General features: G+C 38.7%; 1 protein-coding gene across 1 annotated transcript; it reads left to right on the forward strand.

Annotated features, from left to right (window-relative positions):
- The first annotated feature begins 278 nt into the window (after positions 1-278).
- Positions 279-15029, forward strand: gas2b (growth arrest-specific 2b). The gene is made up of 8 exons (XM_055044748.1): positions 279-562; positions 4815-5053; positions 5700-5806; positions 6449-6590; positions 7769-7832; positions 8287-8854; positions 8951-9058; positions 13714-15029. The coding sequence occupies exons 2-8, from the start codon at positions 4828-4830 to the stop codon at positions 13936-13938; spliced, it is 1440 nt and encodes a 479-aa protein (XP_054900723.1). The 5' UTR covers positions 279-562; positions 4815-4827; the 3' UTR covers positions 13939-15029.
- The last annotated feature ends 607 nt before the right edge of the window (positions 15030-15636 follow it).

A 15636-nucleotide genomic window follows, 5' to 3' on the forward strand; every position in this document is an offset into this window, starting at 1 on the left:
TTCTCTTTCCACTGTTTACATCAATCAAATGGCCTGCACAATTATTGTGTTGTTTTAATTGTGCTATTAAAATTGGCTGGGAAACATGTAAGGAAAAAAATGCAATCGGAAAACTGAAAAAATCAGTCAGAATAAAAACGCAGAATTGTTTGCTTTAATGCTTTTGCATTGCTAAAATTACAAACTACTCCTTTCTTTATGATGGGTTTGATTTTTATTTAATAAGCACATGTTTCTTTAGCTTTTAGTCTTTCTCAAAAAAAAAAAAAAAAAAAAAAAAAAAAGAAAAACAAACTCAGGAATGCCAACAACCTCTGCATGGAGGATATTTTCGGTTTAGGTTCCTCTTCCTCTGATCTCACTTTGTAAGGTGACACCAGAAACTTGCAGGCGTGTGCAAGAAGTCTTGTTTTAACTCTTCCCCCTGTTTCACTCTTGTGTACTCTCATTTGGCCGAGCTGAGGGAGATGAACATCTGGTCCTGAGTCATGTGAGCGTGAGGACAATTCACTGCAGAAGAAAGGAAGTACACCTTCGGAAAATCTTGCAGAGTTGGAGTTTGGCAAGTATTTTTTTTTTATTTCAACATCAGTAAGGTTAATTGTGAGAGAATTGAAAGTAACAATAAAATGAATGTTGGTGAATTACATTAACAGCTATATTCCAGCCAGAGTTTCAATGTGATTTTAGTAAACAGTCAGTTTCTTTTTATAGATGAAAATAATAAGATTTCTTGGATAACAGTAGATTTTTCTACAGCTTTTAAGATTCTTTACTTCCCATAATGTCTCAAAGATTCAACCAGTAACATGGCAGTGTTGTGAGGTAACTGCAATAAATTTTTATATTTTGATTCCATTTTTCTGTATTTAAGATGTTATTCAAAAAACATTTGAGTTTATTTGTGACACCCAATCATATTAAAAATAATAATTTCTCACAGTTGCATATCTAAATACAGCAGTATAATACAAACCTCCTTCTTCTCTGAACATTTAAAGTTTATGTTGGAGCTGATGGAAAGTTGCTGGTGCACTTAAATTTGCGAAATATCTATTGTTCATTTTCTGTCTAACATGACATTTCTATACCCCAAAAAGCAGCAAGACATATAATGACATCATGAAATAACTTAACTGGATAGATATATGCATTCAAAGTTATTTATCCCAATTATTCAGATGAATGATTAGAATAAATTTAGATGCAAAAGTTAAAATTTGTTGTTGATTTAAAGACAAAAGCAAAATTGAAACTTTAAATTACTCAAATGATAATTTCAGCTTTCAGGTGTGAACACTGACTGCACTATAAGTGACACATTTTGTGTATTACGTTTTCCCTCTAAATAAACATTAGACGTATCGCTACCGTGTCCAGTGGCAAAATTCTATGAACTAGTTGTGAAATTAACTGTTTTCCAAATACAACTTCTGGTTTTATTGCCAGGAGAAGCCATGTTGAACGCCATATAGGCTCAAACCATGAAGCACACTGACATTTTACTGATTTACAACAAATTTGAAGTTTTCACCAGAGTCTGTCTGAAGATTTATCATTCTGAACGGGTGGCGTGTCATTTCAGCTGTTTCCATCTAAATGCTGTGAAAATTTTTAATAGCCCAATTAAGAGATCGGGGATGCCACTGAAGCAAATCTTTCCAAGCATTGAAGGGAGACGAAAAATAAATGAGGTGGAATAGAAACACAGATACAAGCACAGACCTGTGTGTGTGCTGACAGATTCCACACCACGCTCTGCAGGAGTATAAAGACTGCCAGTGTCTGAGAGCTGGACCTTTTGATGACCTCTACTCCGTCTTTCCCAGCAGAGCCATCCTGAGGCAGAGGCGTGAATCTTGCACCTGGATGTTTTCTTAAAGAGGCTCTCATGGCCCACAGGTCAACCAGTTAGACGAACCTCAAACTCAGCAGGCTGTGCCCTCCATATACACAAAATAATCACACCCTAAAGGCCTGTCCCATGTCTGGATGAAGAACTTACAAAGACTCTTTTTTCACTATGAACTGTAAGAGCGCTATAATCTTATTATAGCCAACAAAACAAAGTCCAGAGCACACTAACTGACTGTATGTGCAGTGTCCATAGTGTGTGTGGATATCTTGTTACAAAGTGTGAGGAAAAGGGCATGACAATATTTATGTCATCTCAAATTTATTTTTTTTATTTACATCATAGTTTGTGAGGATTGAGACCTTGGAATTTTAACAATCACTTGTTTGAGGTAGGATTCCCAGAGGGCTTATCGCCAAACGAAACGCTGCAGTGGCTCAACAGTTCTGAAAAGCTCTCCTACTGAGATAATCACAAACTACCCAGGAAAACATGTTGAGCTGATGGTAGCATCTGTCTCATAATACACTTTTCTCACCAGTGTTACCTTAAACACTCAGGCAAATGGCCTGGGCAATGAACACTATTGCACTTCAATACGTCACTTCAGAACCTCCACCTTGGTGTAGCTTGTTTCAGCTTTTGAAACAAAATGGATGTTGTTTCCTCTGAAAGTAAACTGCAAAATGAAGTAATCCCAGCACACACCAGGCGTCCACTATCTGGGCTGAGCTGATAGAGAGGATGCCAAAAGGAGGCTGGTAACTCTGGAAGAGCTGCAAAGATCTCAGTCTTCGGGAGAACAAGTTGAAAGAAACTCTAATAATCTCACTCTCATTATGCTAGAGAGCCCAGAAAAGCCATTAATTGTCTAAAGAAGACAATAAAGAGACCAGCTAGAAATTTACCACAAGCCTGGTGGGCAATATAGCAAACATGTGGAAGAAGCTCTGGTCAGTGACCAAAAGGAAACCTTTTTGGCCTACATGCAAAACACCGATTGTTAAGGGAAGCGTACACACCATATCGCTGTGAACACTGGAGTTAATAAGGTGTAGGGATGCTTCTCTTCAGCTAGAAGAGGCCAGATTTCTGATATCCTTGTCCATATTTAATGCTCCTCTTGTTGTATTATGCAGTTTAAGGTTGAATATCCGGATGAAGTGTGTCACAACTTTGAGTTTGTCTGCAGTAACAGAATAATAATGCCTTCTGCACAGCTACTGTAATGATTATTGTGTTGCATGTCCACCAGCAGACTTCCTGTACTTCATGCTTTTTTGAACTGCAAAATGTTAAATTAATCTTACATGTTGAACTGATGAAAGTTTCCCTGAGCTGGGAAATAATTTGCTTCCTGTCTTGTAAAGACGATGCCAGACATTCTCCTCTTTCACACTTTTGCACAGCCATGCTGCTAAAATCTTCCAGAACAGAGTCATTTTTGTTTCTGTCTGTCTTTGCTCGCAGTGCCTCTGGTTCTCACATGTGTTTACATGAATCTTGGTTCATTTGACTATCAAAACAAGCAAAAGATGTTTTGAATGTTACAATTACCAATAGCTCCGGGGAAGAGTCTCAACATCGTCTCACATTGTGGTCACTACTTTGAAGAATCTTGGTTATTTCCTTCTCCAACCCAGAAAGACCCGTTCTCCTGAATGAGAAAGTGTTTCAGACGGCCTGTTTTGATATTTTGCCCAGACATTTATATTTCCCTTGTGCTGAATCCTAATTACTTTGCCCCTTGTAAATGTTGTAGGAAATTGGGATGATGAGAAAAACAAATTCTGTCTGAACATGTAAATCTGAGTAGAGGTTCAAAAGACCTGGTTAGCACTTTTGAATTAAGCAAAAACTAAGGTTTTAAGAGATCTATTAGCCCTTTCTGACAGTCAATACTTGCAGGCTGCTGTATACAACATGCAGCGAGAGCCAAACATTGTCTTCAAGTAAGAATAGCACTACTTCAGTATAGTTTTACTCAAGTAGAAATTAAAGTAATTATTCAAATTGTGCAAATTGTTGTATCTGCAAATATCAATTTTACTATTTTTTTTGAAGACTGAAATACTATTAAACTGTGTAGAGATTGTGTGGGATTTATAACCGTAATGTTTATGAGAAAGTTTGTACTGTTTCAAAATAGCTTTAGATTTGACCCAGTTCAGGAAAAGAAACACCTCTACTATTTGCGTTTCTTCAATACTCAGCTGTGGGATTTGAATTTATGTGGAAATGAAACTGTAAACCGAGATGTTTGTTCTAAGCTCCAGAAAAGACCATTTGCTGTTTGGGTTGTCACCTTAATTCCAGCTGATTAGCCAGAGTTTTGCTAATAGTTAGGGCATGCCTCTGCAAGAGGCCATGCTTTATGATGGAGATTGCTCTGGGAACAGAATAAATGAGCCATATAGCAGCACCAGGAGACCAGCTCAGGGCAACGGCTGCACGTCTTATTAAGCACAATCTGTCTGCACTCAGTCATTTTAATCCCTTTGATTAATGGATGTCTGCAGGATTGTTTGGTTGAAAATATGCGGTTGATGCATCGAACACAATGCTGCACCTAGAGTGTGGTATATTTCAACACATAGTATATGATGGTGCCATTTAACTATCATTATCAAAGATCCTTCTGGTTGCATATTCTGTTTAAGGTAACCTTTGCAATACAGGCGTGGTGTTTGTTTTCTTCGGACCGCATATTTATTTTGACTCAATAATGTACTAATCATAATTTGCCTATCAAAACCCAACTTGACCACAACAAAGTGAAGCCACTTGTGTGCCACATTTTATAAAATCTTACTAAAAGTATAAATTTCATAACTATTACGTATGTTTTCTGGACAGTCACAATATAATCTGTTGCATATTTTCAGACTTTAAATTAATTGAAATTTCTTTTAAAACATAGATGAACATGTGAAAACATATCTACTATTTGCTCCATCAGCTGGAGGAGAATCATGGAAAGTGAAGTGGGAATGATGAGTATGGCCAGCCTTGATGATCCTCTGAGTCCGACGCACCTGACAGGGCTGGGAATGAGCTGCCTTCTCTCTCCAAAGCACAGACACTTAGGGCCGGGCCTCACCTGTCTTCATACGTACAACCAGTGGCTGCCTTTCCGCCATGATGCTCGCCTCCTGCCCATGAAAGAAGATCTGGCCCTGTGGCTCAACTCTATTATGGGTGAGAAGTCTTCTTTAGACTACAAATTACTATAGTCTGCAAGGGGGAAATTTTTCTTTTTTTCCCTCAAGCTATACAAACACAGGTGTTTTTCAATCTTGACAATTGAATAGATGGACATACATGTGAAAAGCACTAACATGGCACTTTATTAACATCGGCTTACTTTAAGTTTTTGTGAGTTGAAGATGAAAAGGGCCCAAAAATATTTAGTTTGATGAAAGCATTTAGAACCAGCCATGCAGTCCGTTTTCTTTAGCACAAAAACCAAATCAGGTTCATTATTGTCCCAAATCCCTGAAATCCCCTGACATTCAGAGATGTTTCTCTCCACTTGCTTGCATTGCGCAGGAAAATATAAAGCGTCTGCACATGTCAGAGCGTGTTGAAAGATGTCGGGGGAGTAATTCAGACTTGATAAATCTCTTGCGCCAAAGACTCATCCTTCAAATCCCCTGGTTCACCAGGTGAACTTTTCATTTCCCTGCAATGTGATCCTCACTATTAAGTCACTGAGGTAAATGCTAGCCTCCTAGTTAATAGAAATGAAAGTCTGTACAGTTAGGCAGATGTTTGTTGTCACCAAGTATGTCTGATTGTTGTACTTTTGTGCAAGTAGATTAGTGTGTTGATGTGTTTTCCTTAGGGTTGAACCTCACTGCAGACAGTTTGATGGAAAAGTTGGATAATGGTGTTCTCCTCTGTCAGCTGGCACAAATGCTCCAAGAGAAGATGATTCTCACCAGCAACAAGGTGCTGTAAAATCATGAATTCATCACAACCGTTCACAGTTGAGTTCCTATTTACTGGTGTCCCTAACTTAAGATTAACTTGCTGAAGTAGGATATACTGGTGTTTTTGGAAAGGGCAAACTAGAGCGAAAGGATTTAATGAGGTGCATGGAGGAAAGTAACCTGAGGAAAAAGAAGGAAATTACCATGTGGAGAAGACCTGATAGATAGATAGATAGATAGATAGATAGATAGATAGATAGATAGATAGATAGATAGATAGATAGATAGATAGACAGACAGACAGACAGAGACAGACAGACAGACAGACAGACAGACAGACAGACAGACAGACAGACAGACAGACAGACAGACGACAGATAGACAGATAGATAGATAGATAGATAGATAGATAGATAGATAGATAGATAGATAGATAGATAGATAGATAGATAGATAGATAGATATAGATAGATAGATAGATATAGATAGATAGATAGATAGATAGATAGATAGATATAGATAGATAGATAGATAGATAGATAGATAGATAGATAGATAGATAGATAGATAGATAGATAGATAGATAGATTTAAATTTTCTGTAAGAAAATGTAAACTTGTACCCACTGCAGACTCACTTCATATCTGTAAAACAATCACAGGCTTTTGTCAGAAGAGTGATCCATTGGCGAGCTGATGCAACTTCTGGATCCTTTTTCGCCCGAGACAATACTGCCAACTTCCTCCGCTGGTGTCGAAAGATTGGAGTTGATGAGGCATACCTTTTTGAGTCTGAGGATCTGGGTGAGTTAAATCTGGATGGGTTTTTTTCCCTAAAACAACTCTGATGTGTTCCTCCCTCTACTGACAAACTATTGCACAGCTTTAATTATGCATTTAAGTACAATTTAAATGTTTACTAACTTTGCAGTATGTGAAGTTACCTTGCTGCGATTGCATGAACTTAATATTTATATGCAGAAAAGGCCATCTGTGATTTAAAAATAACAAGTACCAGGACAATTCAGGATAATTCAGTTTGTGTTTCAAAATGTATATATTTTTGTAATGATTTCTAATCATAACAAAAAAAAACATAGCTAAAAACACATTTGTATGTTTTTTTAGCTAAAAACATACAAATCTCTTCTCAAAATTTGAGGAGAGTTTTAAATTTGAGTCAAAAACAACAAAACAGTTGTTTGGCCAGGCAATAATTAAAGTTTTTAAATGAGGGAAATGAGAGTCCAGAAGATCATAGATCACAACAAAAAATCTGGGTAGTTACCCATAGAGGGCTTTGAATAAGATAAGTGGTTGTAATCTGATTTATAAGCAGAGAGCAAGTATTGTAAAGTCTGCTGATTGATGTCTACATTTCAAAAGGAGTTTCTTGTGATGTCGTCATTTTATTTAACATAAACTTGTTCTACAATTATCATAGTGGATAGAAACCCAGTATTGTTAAATATTTTACTTGCGTTTCTCTGCACACCTCTAACTTGGGCCTGTCCAAGCAAGAAAGAGATGAGTGACAACGATAATGTGGAGGTAAATCCACGAGACGTACAATTGTGACGGAGTTTTCTGTCTGTTCTTTTGCAATTAAAAAAAAAAATGCCTTATGCTTGACTCATACGACATATGCGATTAAAATAGGATTGTGTTTTAATTCAAACTAAGTGATGTTAATAACCTAAGTTATGTTGGTGAGAAGACTTGGGGAGTTGCAGAGATTTTTGTGGAATCTCTGACACCCCTACGCCCTCACCTGAAGGAACCCACATGAATTCCTGTTCACCTTTAAAGATAGGAAATCACAATGAGGAAGGATATTTCCTGTACCTTCCCCTCCTGCTTCAGGTGGAGCTCCTGTTTCCTTTTGTCAAAAACAAACTTTTATCTCCAGAAACATCTTTTCTTTCATGTGAGTCACATTTCTATTCTTCTTTTCATCGTTTCTGCTCTGTCTTCTGATGTAGTCCTACACAAGCAGCCTTGGGAGGTGTGTCTGTGTCTGATGGAGCTGGGACGCATTGCAGCCAGGTAAACAAAACTTGGCAAAGTTTCAGGGAGTAGATAAAAAAAAAATAGCTTAACAACAAAAATTGTTAAAATTAGACATTTGATTTTTTGGGCAGGCTGCCCTGTTTGCTGTTGAAAGAAAATAATTAAAAATAAACAAGAAAAGGAAATTTAGCTCAACATTTTACTTTTTAGGCGTATCAAAACATATCCAATTACACTGGGTGTAAAATTTTAAAATCTCAGAATGAGTGAATGTGAGAGTTGTAATAATCAAAAACAACTCATTACTTTTAGCTCATATGGGAATTACACCTTTCACTACAATCAAACAGGTTTACTTTATTGTAACCCAAGTGGGATTTGATGTTAGACCAAGCCCTGGCTGTAAGTACATGAAATTATTTCATGTTGATTCATCAGTTCTGATTTTGATAAATTTATGTATATATTTTTTGTTACATCTCACTGACAGGTACGGAGTGGAGCCACCAGGCCTGGTGAAACTGGAAAAAGAGATAGAAAGAGAGGAGGCTGCGCGCTTATCTCCATCATCTCCTCTCTGCTTTTTTTATCCAGCCTCATTGTACTCACCACCACCAACGTCGCCCCTTCCCTCAACCCCTTCCCCTCCTCATTCACCTGCCCGCCTCTCTTCGAACACAACCTGTGCGCCTGAACCTCTCACTACCTCCTTTGCCTCTGATCTTCCATCAGCCACCACAGACCCTCTGCCTACATGCTCACCCCCTCCTCAGCTCCTCCTCTTAGCTTCTAGCCTTTGTACAAGCGCAGCCTCAACACAACCCTCTTTGTTCTCTTCATCTTGCACCACTGAAACATCTGCTTCAGCTCTGCCGTCAGCGCCCCTAACAGACCAAACTCTGGGATCCTCTGCTGAAGTCTGCCCGGCCACAGAAAACAAACAGACTCCCAAAGGCTGCAAAACTGCCATACCCTCCCAACCAGCAGCACAAACCCCTTGTTCTTCCAACAAGTCCAGAAGCCGAAGGAGCGTCAGCACGAGCATTTTGGATGACATCGTATGCATTTTTTTCCAGTGAAATTTATTTTGTTTGGCCTTACTTTGTTAGTTCCTTAACCCTGAAGTAGACGTTTTCTTTTTTTATTCATTTCAGGTGAGAAACATCACTGAAAATCCTCCCTGCAGTTGTCCCACAAGGTTCCCTGTTGAGAAGCAGCCAAAAGGCTGCTACCGCGTAGGGGACAAGGTTCTGTATTTACGGGTAAGAATCCTGCTAAATTAGTCTGAAAAATACACAAATAAGTCTTAGGCTGTATGCAAACCACCTAACATTGTCTTTGAAGCTGGCTATATCCAAGCATGTGACTGGAAAATTGAGTAGAAAAAAACGCTTGACAGAAAAGGCGCTCGAGCAACATTCGTAAATCATATCCTTGAGCGGATTGTGAAGAAAAGGCTATGCAAGACTTTGACAAACAATCATAAAAAGTTGACTTTGACTTGACTCACTGCTTTAAGATCCAAGACACAGACATATTCAGGACAAAAGCTACAACAATGGCATTTCTCGTTTTAGCTGCTAAAATTTCTGTATTTAAACTAACAGAAATAAGCCCTGGCACCAACTGTATAAGATACTCAAGATTTTATAAATAACTATAATGTGTTTTGCTGATGCTTGTCTTTCTTGGGATGCACCTGTATATAAACAAATACAAAGGTGATTAGTGGGATTAAAAACAGGTAAGCTGATTAGTAACAGGTGGTAGGAGTGAGAACTAACAGATCAAGACTAGAACTAGATTCTAGCAAAACCATAAAATCCAACCCTAAAAAATGAAAAAAGAGCAGCAGAAATAAACACTATCGGTAACTAATACCTGCAGGTGGCCTTTGAGAGATTTTTTTGTGTAATGCTGTCATAATGTATAAAAACATCTAAATGCAAAGTAAAGTATGATGTCCCTTCAGACTATTGATCAACAATCCAGTTAGCAACAAGTGCATTGTGTCACAGCAGCTGAAATTCAGCGACTGCGTGCCTTTCAGCCGTCTTCAGTCACGCTCCACTCGCATGCGTCCGTACAGAGGCCCGAGGAATGGGAGGCAGGGTTGCTTGGCAACCTGAAGAATAGGCTTCAGCTGACAAAGATTGTATTCAGTATGTGGACCTTCAGCGAAGAGGACAAAACCTGGAGGAAAAACAAACCCGGCTTTCTGAGGATGAGTGTGCAGAGACGTGACCCTGGAGTGTGGTTTAAATGGCAGCCCACTTGGGAGTCTCAACCATCTGTGTGAAGGAGGTTTTAAATATGAGGGGCAAGCTTTGTGCGTCCACCCATCCACACAAATAAATAACATTAATGCACTACGGCTGACATACTTTCTGAATGCTGCCAGCTCTGCAGATGAAGCATAAGAAGAGTATTTCCTCTTCATCAGTACAAGAAGGTTGCCTTTAATTGTAAGAACTTTAATTCTTTGGTCACTGGCTAAAGTGACTGAAGACAACATGAATCAGTAGTTTTTAAACTGGCAGTACCTCTGGCACTGTCCGAGGTAATTTATTGCAGATATAACATATCTTATGTTGCACCCGTAAAACATGAATGGACACCTTTAAGTCAAAGCACAGCAGTTTCTTTTCAGCAGACTTTTCAGCTACACCGCATGAACACCAGTGAAAGTCAGCCGAGGCTCAAATAGGAATAATAAACTAACCAAATCAAGTCAAAGTACTTTGACATGGACAGTGAAATATTTCATTTTGTTGCAACATTTTGGTTTTTTATTGTTTTTTTCTACAGAATGCATGTGTTGCTTTGCCAGTTGCACTCATCCTGGTCTTAGAGTATGTCAGTGTCAACATAACTGTGTCCAGCTGTCAGTTTTCAACCATAATTACCAGTTTAGACAACAACTACGATTCTGCGTTTCCCTTTGACATGACTGCTGTCAAGCAACCACATCTCAGCCGTTCTAACAGAGAACGGCTGAGCACGGCCCATCAGCACGGCCCATCAGCCCTCATGTCATTTGTTACCTTGACACACACTGATGCCTCTGAGTGTGCAGGGAAACGTGCCCTACACCTCAATTAGCATAAATCATGATAACTCCTGCACTGCTTCTGGGAGAGCACTCTGTGTGAGCAGACCTTTTTAAAGACCAGATACTATTGATTACCGAGGCAAAGTCATTAGCAAGGGGCTTTAATCAGACAGCTTGTTAATGAGCGGCGGAGCATGACCGCCCCTCCTCACATGTAAACTTCACACCCATCCCCTCCTGCCTCCCCTCCTTCTATTCCCTCTGGAGACTATTCAATCATGCTGGCTGTGGAGTGCCTTGCCATTCTTTGGTGTTGAAAAAGAGGAAAGGTTTCCTTTCTTTCTGAAACCAATTAGGTTTTCCTCCAGCTTTGTAGCAGGGATACGGACTGATGGTGTCCATAGAAAGGAAATGCATTGAAACACCCCTGGATTGTTGTGGAAGCTCATTTGTGTTTTTCACATTGTAGAAATCTTGTTTTGAAGATGATGCGTCTGGGTAAAACCATCAAAAGAGGAAAATCCTCCTCCTTCCTTGTCTTTATTCCTAAACTCTTTCAGCCTCTGTCAAGCATTCTTGAGTAAAACATTAACAAAATTATCTCACTGCTCTTTGTCTCCTCATCTTAACTTCTGATCCTAAAACTGATGGAGAACATTGGAAATGATTGACCAAAAAAGAAGCCAATTCACTGTGTGAATTATAAAATTAAATAATTAATGTAAAACTGAATAAATAGTGAACGCTTGTTTTAAAAAAAAGGATTTTCTGTTGTTGGCAATACATCTAAAGAACACCGAGAACATCTAAAAATGAAAGTTGTCAACATTTCATTAAGCATTTCATTAAGTAAACTCGTGTTATGTCGTCTTATCTTGGTGAGCTAATGGCTTCTCAGATGTACTTTATGAGATAGCTATGATAACTTAAGCTCCAAAAGTTTAACTGCATTTGCTAAATACTACATGAACGTACTCTGAAATATTTTGGTCTAAATTATGTTTGCATACAGACTTATTGCTATTCATAGCTTCTGTGTGAAGAATAAATATGTGCAACTTGAGGCTTTATCAATATTTTAATAAAGCCTAAATGCAATACATGCTAAATGCTTTTAAGACATTTTAGCATGTCTTAAAAGCAACAAGCGTTAACATGATTTCTTTACTCAAAGACACCAAGTGAACGCTAAGGTTTTTAAAATGTGGTCACTGCTCTCAGTATTGTTATCACAAGCTGATGCTCACCATCTAAGTTTAATGTGTTAGAATGAAAACACTGCTAGGAGTTAAAACATACAGTTAGCTTTAGCTCATGATGCAGTTTTATAGTTTTGCATACTGTAGCTAAGATAAATAATTCAGAGTCAAGGAAGTTGTGATTTCTGCTCATTATGTTTCATGCAGAGTGGGACGTCTTGCAAAAACAGAAAACCTGCATAGGTACTTAAGGGATTGGACTATTCATCATTCATTATTTCAATCATTTTGGTTTCTTTCTTTATTGTTAAGTGTAAATTCTGGATGCAATTTCCAACATCAGAAGTAGTGCATGTGGCTAAAGCCTGCCTCCTATTGGCGAGTGTTCGTCCTCAGCCCTTACACACTCATGCATATTTCAGTAGGAGAGGAGAGAAAGAATCAATGGAGCAGCCAGGGAGGAGGACACATGGGAATCCAGACTGTGGTTTACGGGCTGCAGACGTAGCACACATTGTTTGGAAAACTGAGCCCGGGGTGACACATATATAGACGGGTCAGTCCACAAAGGGACCTTCTGCAGAATATTTTATCACAAAATGGCATCTTTTATTTTGATGATCACTTTGGTAAAAACGGGAGTAAGATACTCGGCCCTTTTAAAAAGAGATTAAAGCAGATTAATACGCGGGATACAGATGCCAAGTCAAACACCTCCAGTTTTATTAGCTGACAAAATGTAGGAATAAAATGTGAAAAGAAATTATGACTGGAAGGAGGACAGACTCATCATATGGTGACTGATGAGATGTTTATCCAGCATGTCAGGCTTGACCCCTGTCAACCTTAACATTTTAATCCGCAGGATGACAGCTGAGCCGAACCGTGTCTGGAGTTTCCTTTGAAGCTGCTCGATTGGTCGGTCTCTTTGCGCATGTCTTTGCTTGTAGCATTGATTCAGCCCCTCTCTCCCGCCCCTGTGCCATGTTAAACACACATCTGCACACGAGAGGAGAGGATCCGCATGTATTACCACAATTTTAATGGTTTAGTAATGAAGGGTTTATTGGTGATAGGGGAGAGGGGGTACTGGGGTCGTGGACTGTGGCAGGAAATGGATGGCTTTGTAACGTCCCCTGGGAGGCTGTGCTGAACTCATTTCAATTTCTTCTTCCGTTACAAGACTTGATGAAATCTGTAAATAATTCAACTCACCTCACTGAAACTACAATCATTATATGCCCTGGTCATGCTGTGGTCCTTATTTTTGCCAGTAGCTTTCGGATGCTTTGTGTTGCAGATCTATAAATGTTCTCGTGTGAGAGTGAGTGTGTGTGTGTGTGAGCATGCATGCTTACGTCTGGATTAGAGCTGCATGTGTGCTCAGCTGGTGCCTTGAGTTGCAATTTCATTTGGTTTAATGAGATTTGGACAAAGCAACCCAAGAGATTATTTGGTTCTCATTGCCAGAGCTGCATGTCCAAGAAGCTTGTGATAATTACAATGTTTTTTGTGTGTGGGTGTTCGCGTGCGCGGGCGTGCGTGTGTGTGTGCGTGTGCGTGTGTGTGTGTGTGTGTGTGTTGTTATGTCCTGCTTTTCATATATATATATATATAAGAATTCCCAAACATGGACTGACCTTCCTCTCTCGTGTCACCTTTGCAGATGCTGAATGAGCGTCATGTCATGGTTCGTGTTGGTGGTGGGTGGGACACTTTCTTAGGTTACCTGCAGAAACATGACCCCTGCAGAGGCGAGGGAGGAGCAGGAAGAGGGACGCCGGCCAGGCCTGAGGTCAGGGTCTGTCGGGACAAATTAAAACCCGCCGGCCTGAATGTTTCAACAGAAAATTATATGGTGGTTGGTGTTCACCATAGGGGAAAGAAATAGAGTCTCAAAGAGTTATTTTAACAAAACAGTTTGAACCTCTTTTTTCCTCAGTGTTTAAAGCCAAAATTTCCCTTTTTTATATACGTCACTGACAGAGATGACTGTCCTTTCAGGATAGCTGAGTTGATTTTTTCTTAAGAACCTCTTTTACGAACTTAAGAATTTTAATAATCAATGAATCTGTACTTTTTTATGAGGAAATGTCATAAACTAGCTAACTTAAATATTTCTCTTAACTGTTTTTACGTTGACATTGAGTCATAAAGCAGAACACCTTGAGAAGTCAGGGATAAACATTGACATAGCTGCTTGCTGGAGCACTAGCTTTTTCTGTAGCAGGATCCATAATGACCTGGATGATCTGACGTATTCAGATCGAGGAACTGATTAAAATAAATCAAAAATAATCAAGGATCAGATATATATTTCAATAATGACTAATATGTTGAAGTATGAATCCAAACTTTTCTTCTTCTTACTGTAAATTGAATCCTGCTAAATGTTGGAGTAAGTAGTCTTGCTAGCAATAGATGGTTAACTCTAATAGTTTTAGTCTTTTTTGTTTTTTGTTTATCTTTTTGTTGTTTACAGAATAATAAGGGGTTAGAAAAGAGGAATAACTCGTTTTATTGGTTGTTTAATATGACAAAGCAAACATTATTTAAATTTCTATGAGCGCATAAGTGTTAGTGTGATTAGACAGCTCCATGACAACACGATGACAGATCTGCAGCAGTAAGACAACAAGCACAATAAAAATCAAAGCTGATTGCCTTGTACATTATTCTGCTGAAAAATCATGTCTTTTTTAATCAACCTTCATTCCAGTTGTTGTTTTAATGTTCTACACTTTTTAGATTCAGAATCTATCAAACCTCAGTGTTCTTCCTTTAAATGTACTTCTTTTCTCTTACAAGCTCTTCTTTAAAGTAGATTTGTTTTGTTTCTATTCTTTTGTTAAACTTTATTATTTGAATATCACCAATTGATTTGTCTGATCACTAAGAAGTTTACTTTTGATGCTATTATTAACCTACTTGGATGATGACCAGTTTCAATTGACCTGTAATTAAAATAAAAACATTTTTTAAAATGTTTCATCAATTTTATCATCTCTCCTTTAAATCTGTTACCATTCTGTCTGTCTATGAGCCAGGAGTTCTTGCCTTATCCTTAAAGCGATACCGCTGTTGAACGTTAAAGTCAACCTTGACAAAAAAAAAGACCAGAATCACTGATGCACTTCACTTTTTTCTACATATAATTCTGCAGTTATAAAATCACTGGTTTAAAATCAATACTTATTCCAATAGTTTACACTGGTGCTGTGGAAAAATCGTACCATACAAATGCTAAGAGACAGTATATTTGTATAATGATGAAAGCAAAGCACACTGAAAGGAAAAGGCTCCGCTTCTCATCAACTTTATTCAAATGCAAAAGCTCCCTCTAGATGGCACCATGTCCTCATTGACAACAGGCCACGCCTCACCCTGGCAGCACTCTGCCGCTAAGACCATCTCTCCGCTTTTCTGGACCTCACTCCAAAGAACTGCTTCCAGTTTCAGCTCCGCAGATCCATTAATAGGAATATCCCCCTGCTTTCTCAGCAAGACTAGAGTTTGTCACGTATTCACTCTTTGAATGAAAAAGAAATAAGAGGCAGATCAAATGAGGATAATTTACAGATGTCCTTGG

The sequence above is a fragment of the Poeciliopsis prolifica genome, unplaced genomic scaffold (assembly GCF_027474105.1).
Source record: "Poeciliopsis prolifica strain line A6 unplaced genomic scaffold, Auburn_PproV2 SCAFFOLD021, whole genome shotgun sequence".
NCBI lineage: Eukaryota > Metazoa > Chordata > Actinopteri > Cyprinodontiformes > Poeciliidae > Poeciliopsis > Poeciliopsis prolifica.

Coding starts and splice junctions, on each gene's coding strand:
- gas2b (XM_055044748.1), top strand. CDS start 4,828: ATGGAAAGTGAAGTGGGAATGATGAGTATGGCCAGCCTTGATGATCCT. Junction 6,591..7,768: donor TTTTGAGTCTGAGGATCTGG/GTGAGTTAAATC, acceptor CTTCTGATGTAG/TCCTACACAAGCAGCCTTGG. Junction 7,833..8,286: donor CTGGGACGCATTGCAGCCAG/GTAAACAAAACT, acceptor TCTCACTGACAG/GTACGGAGTGGAGCCACCAG.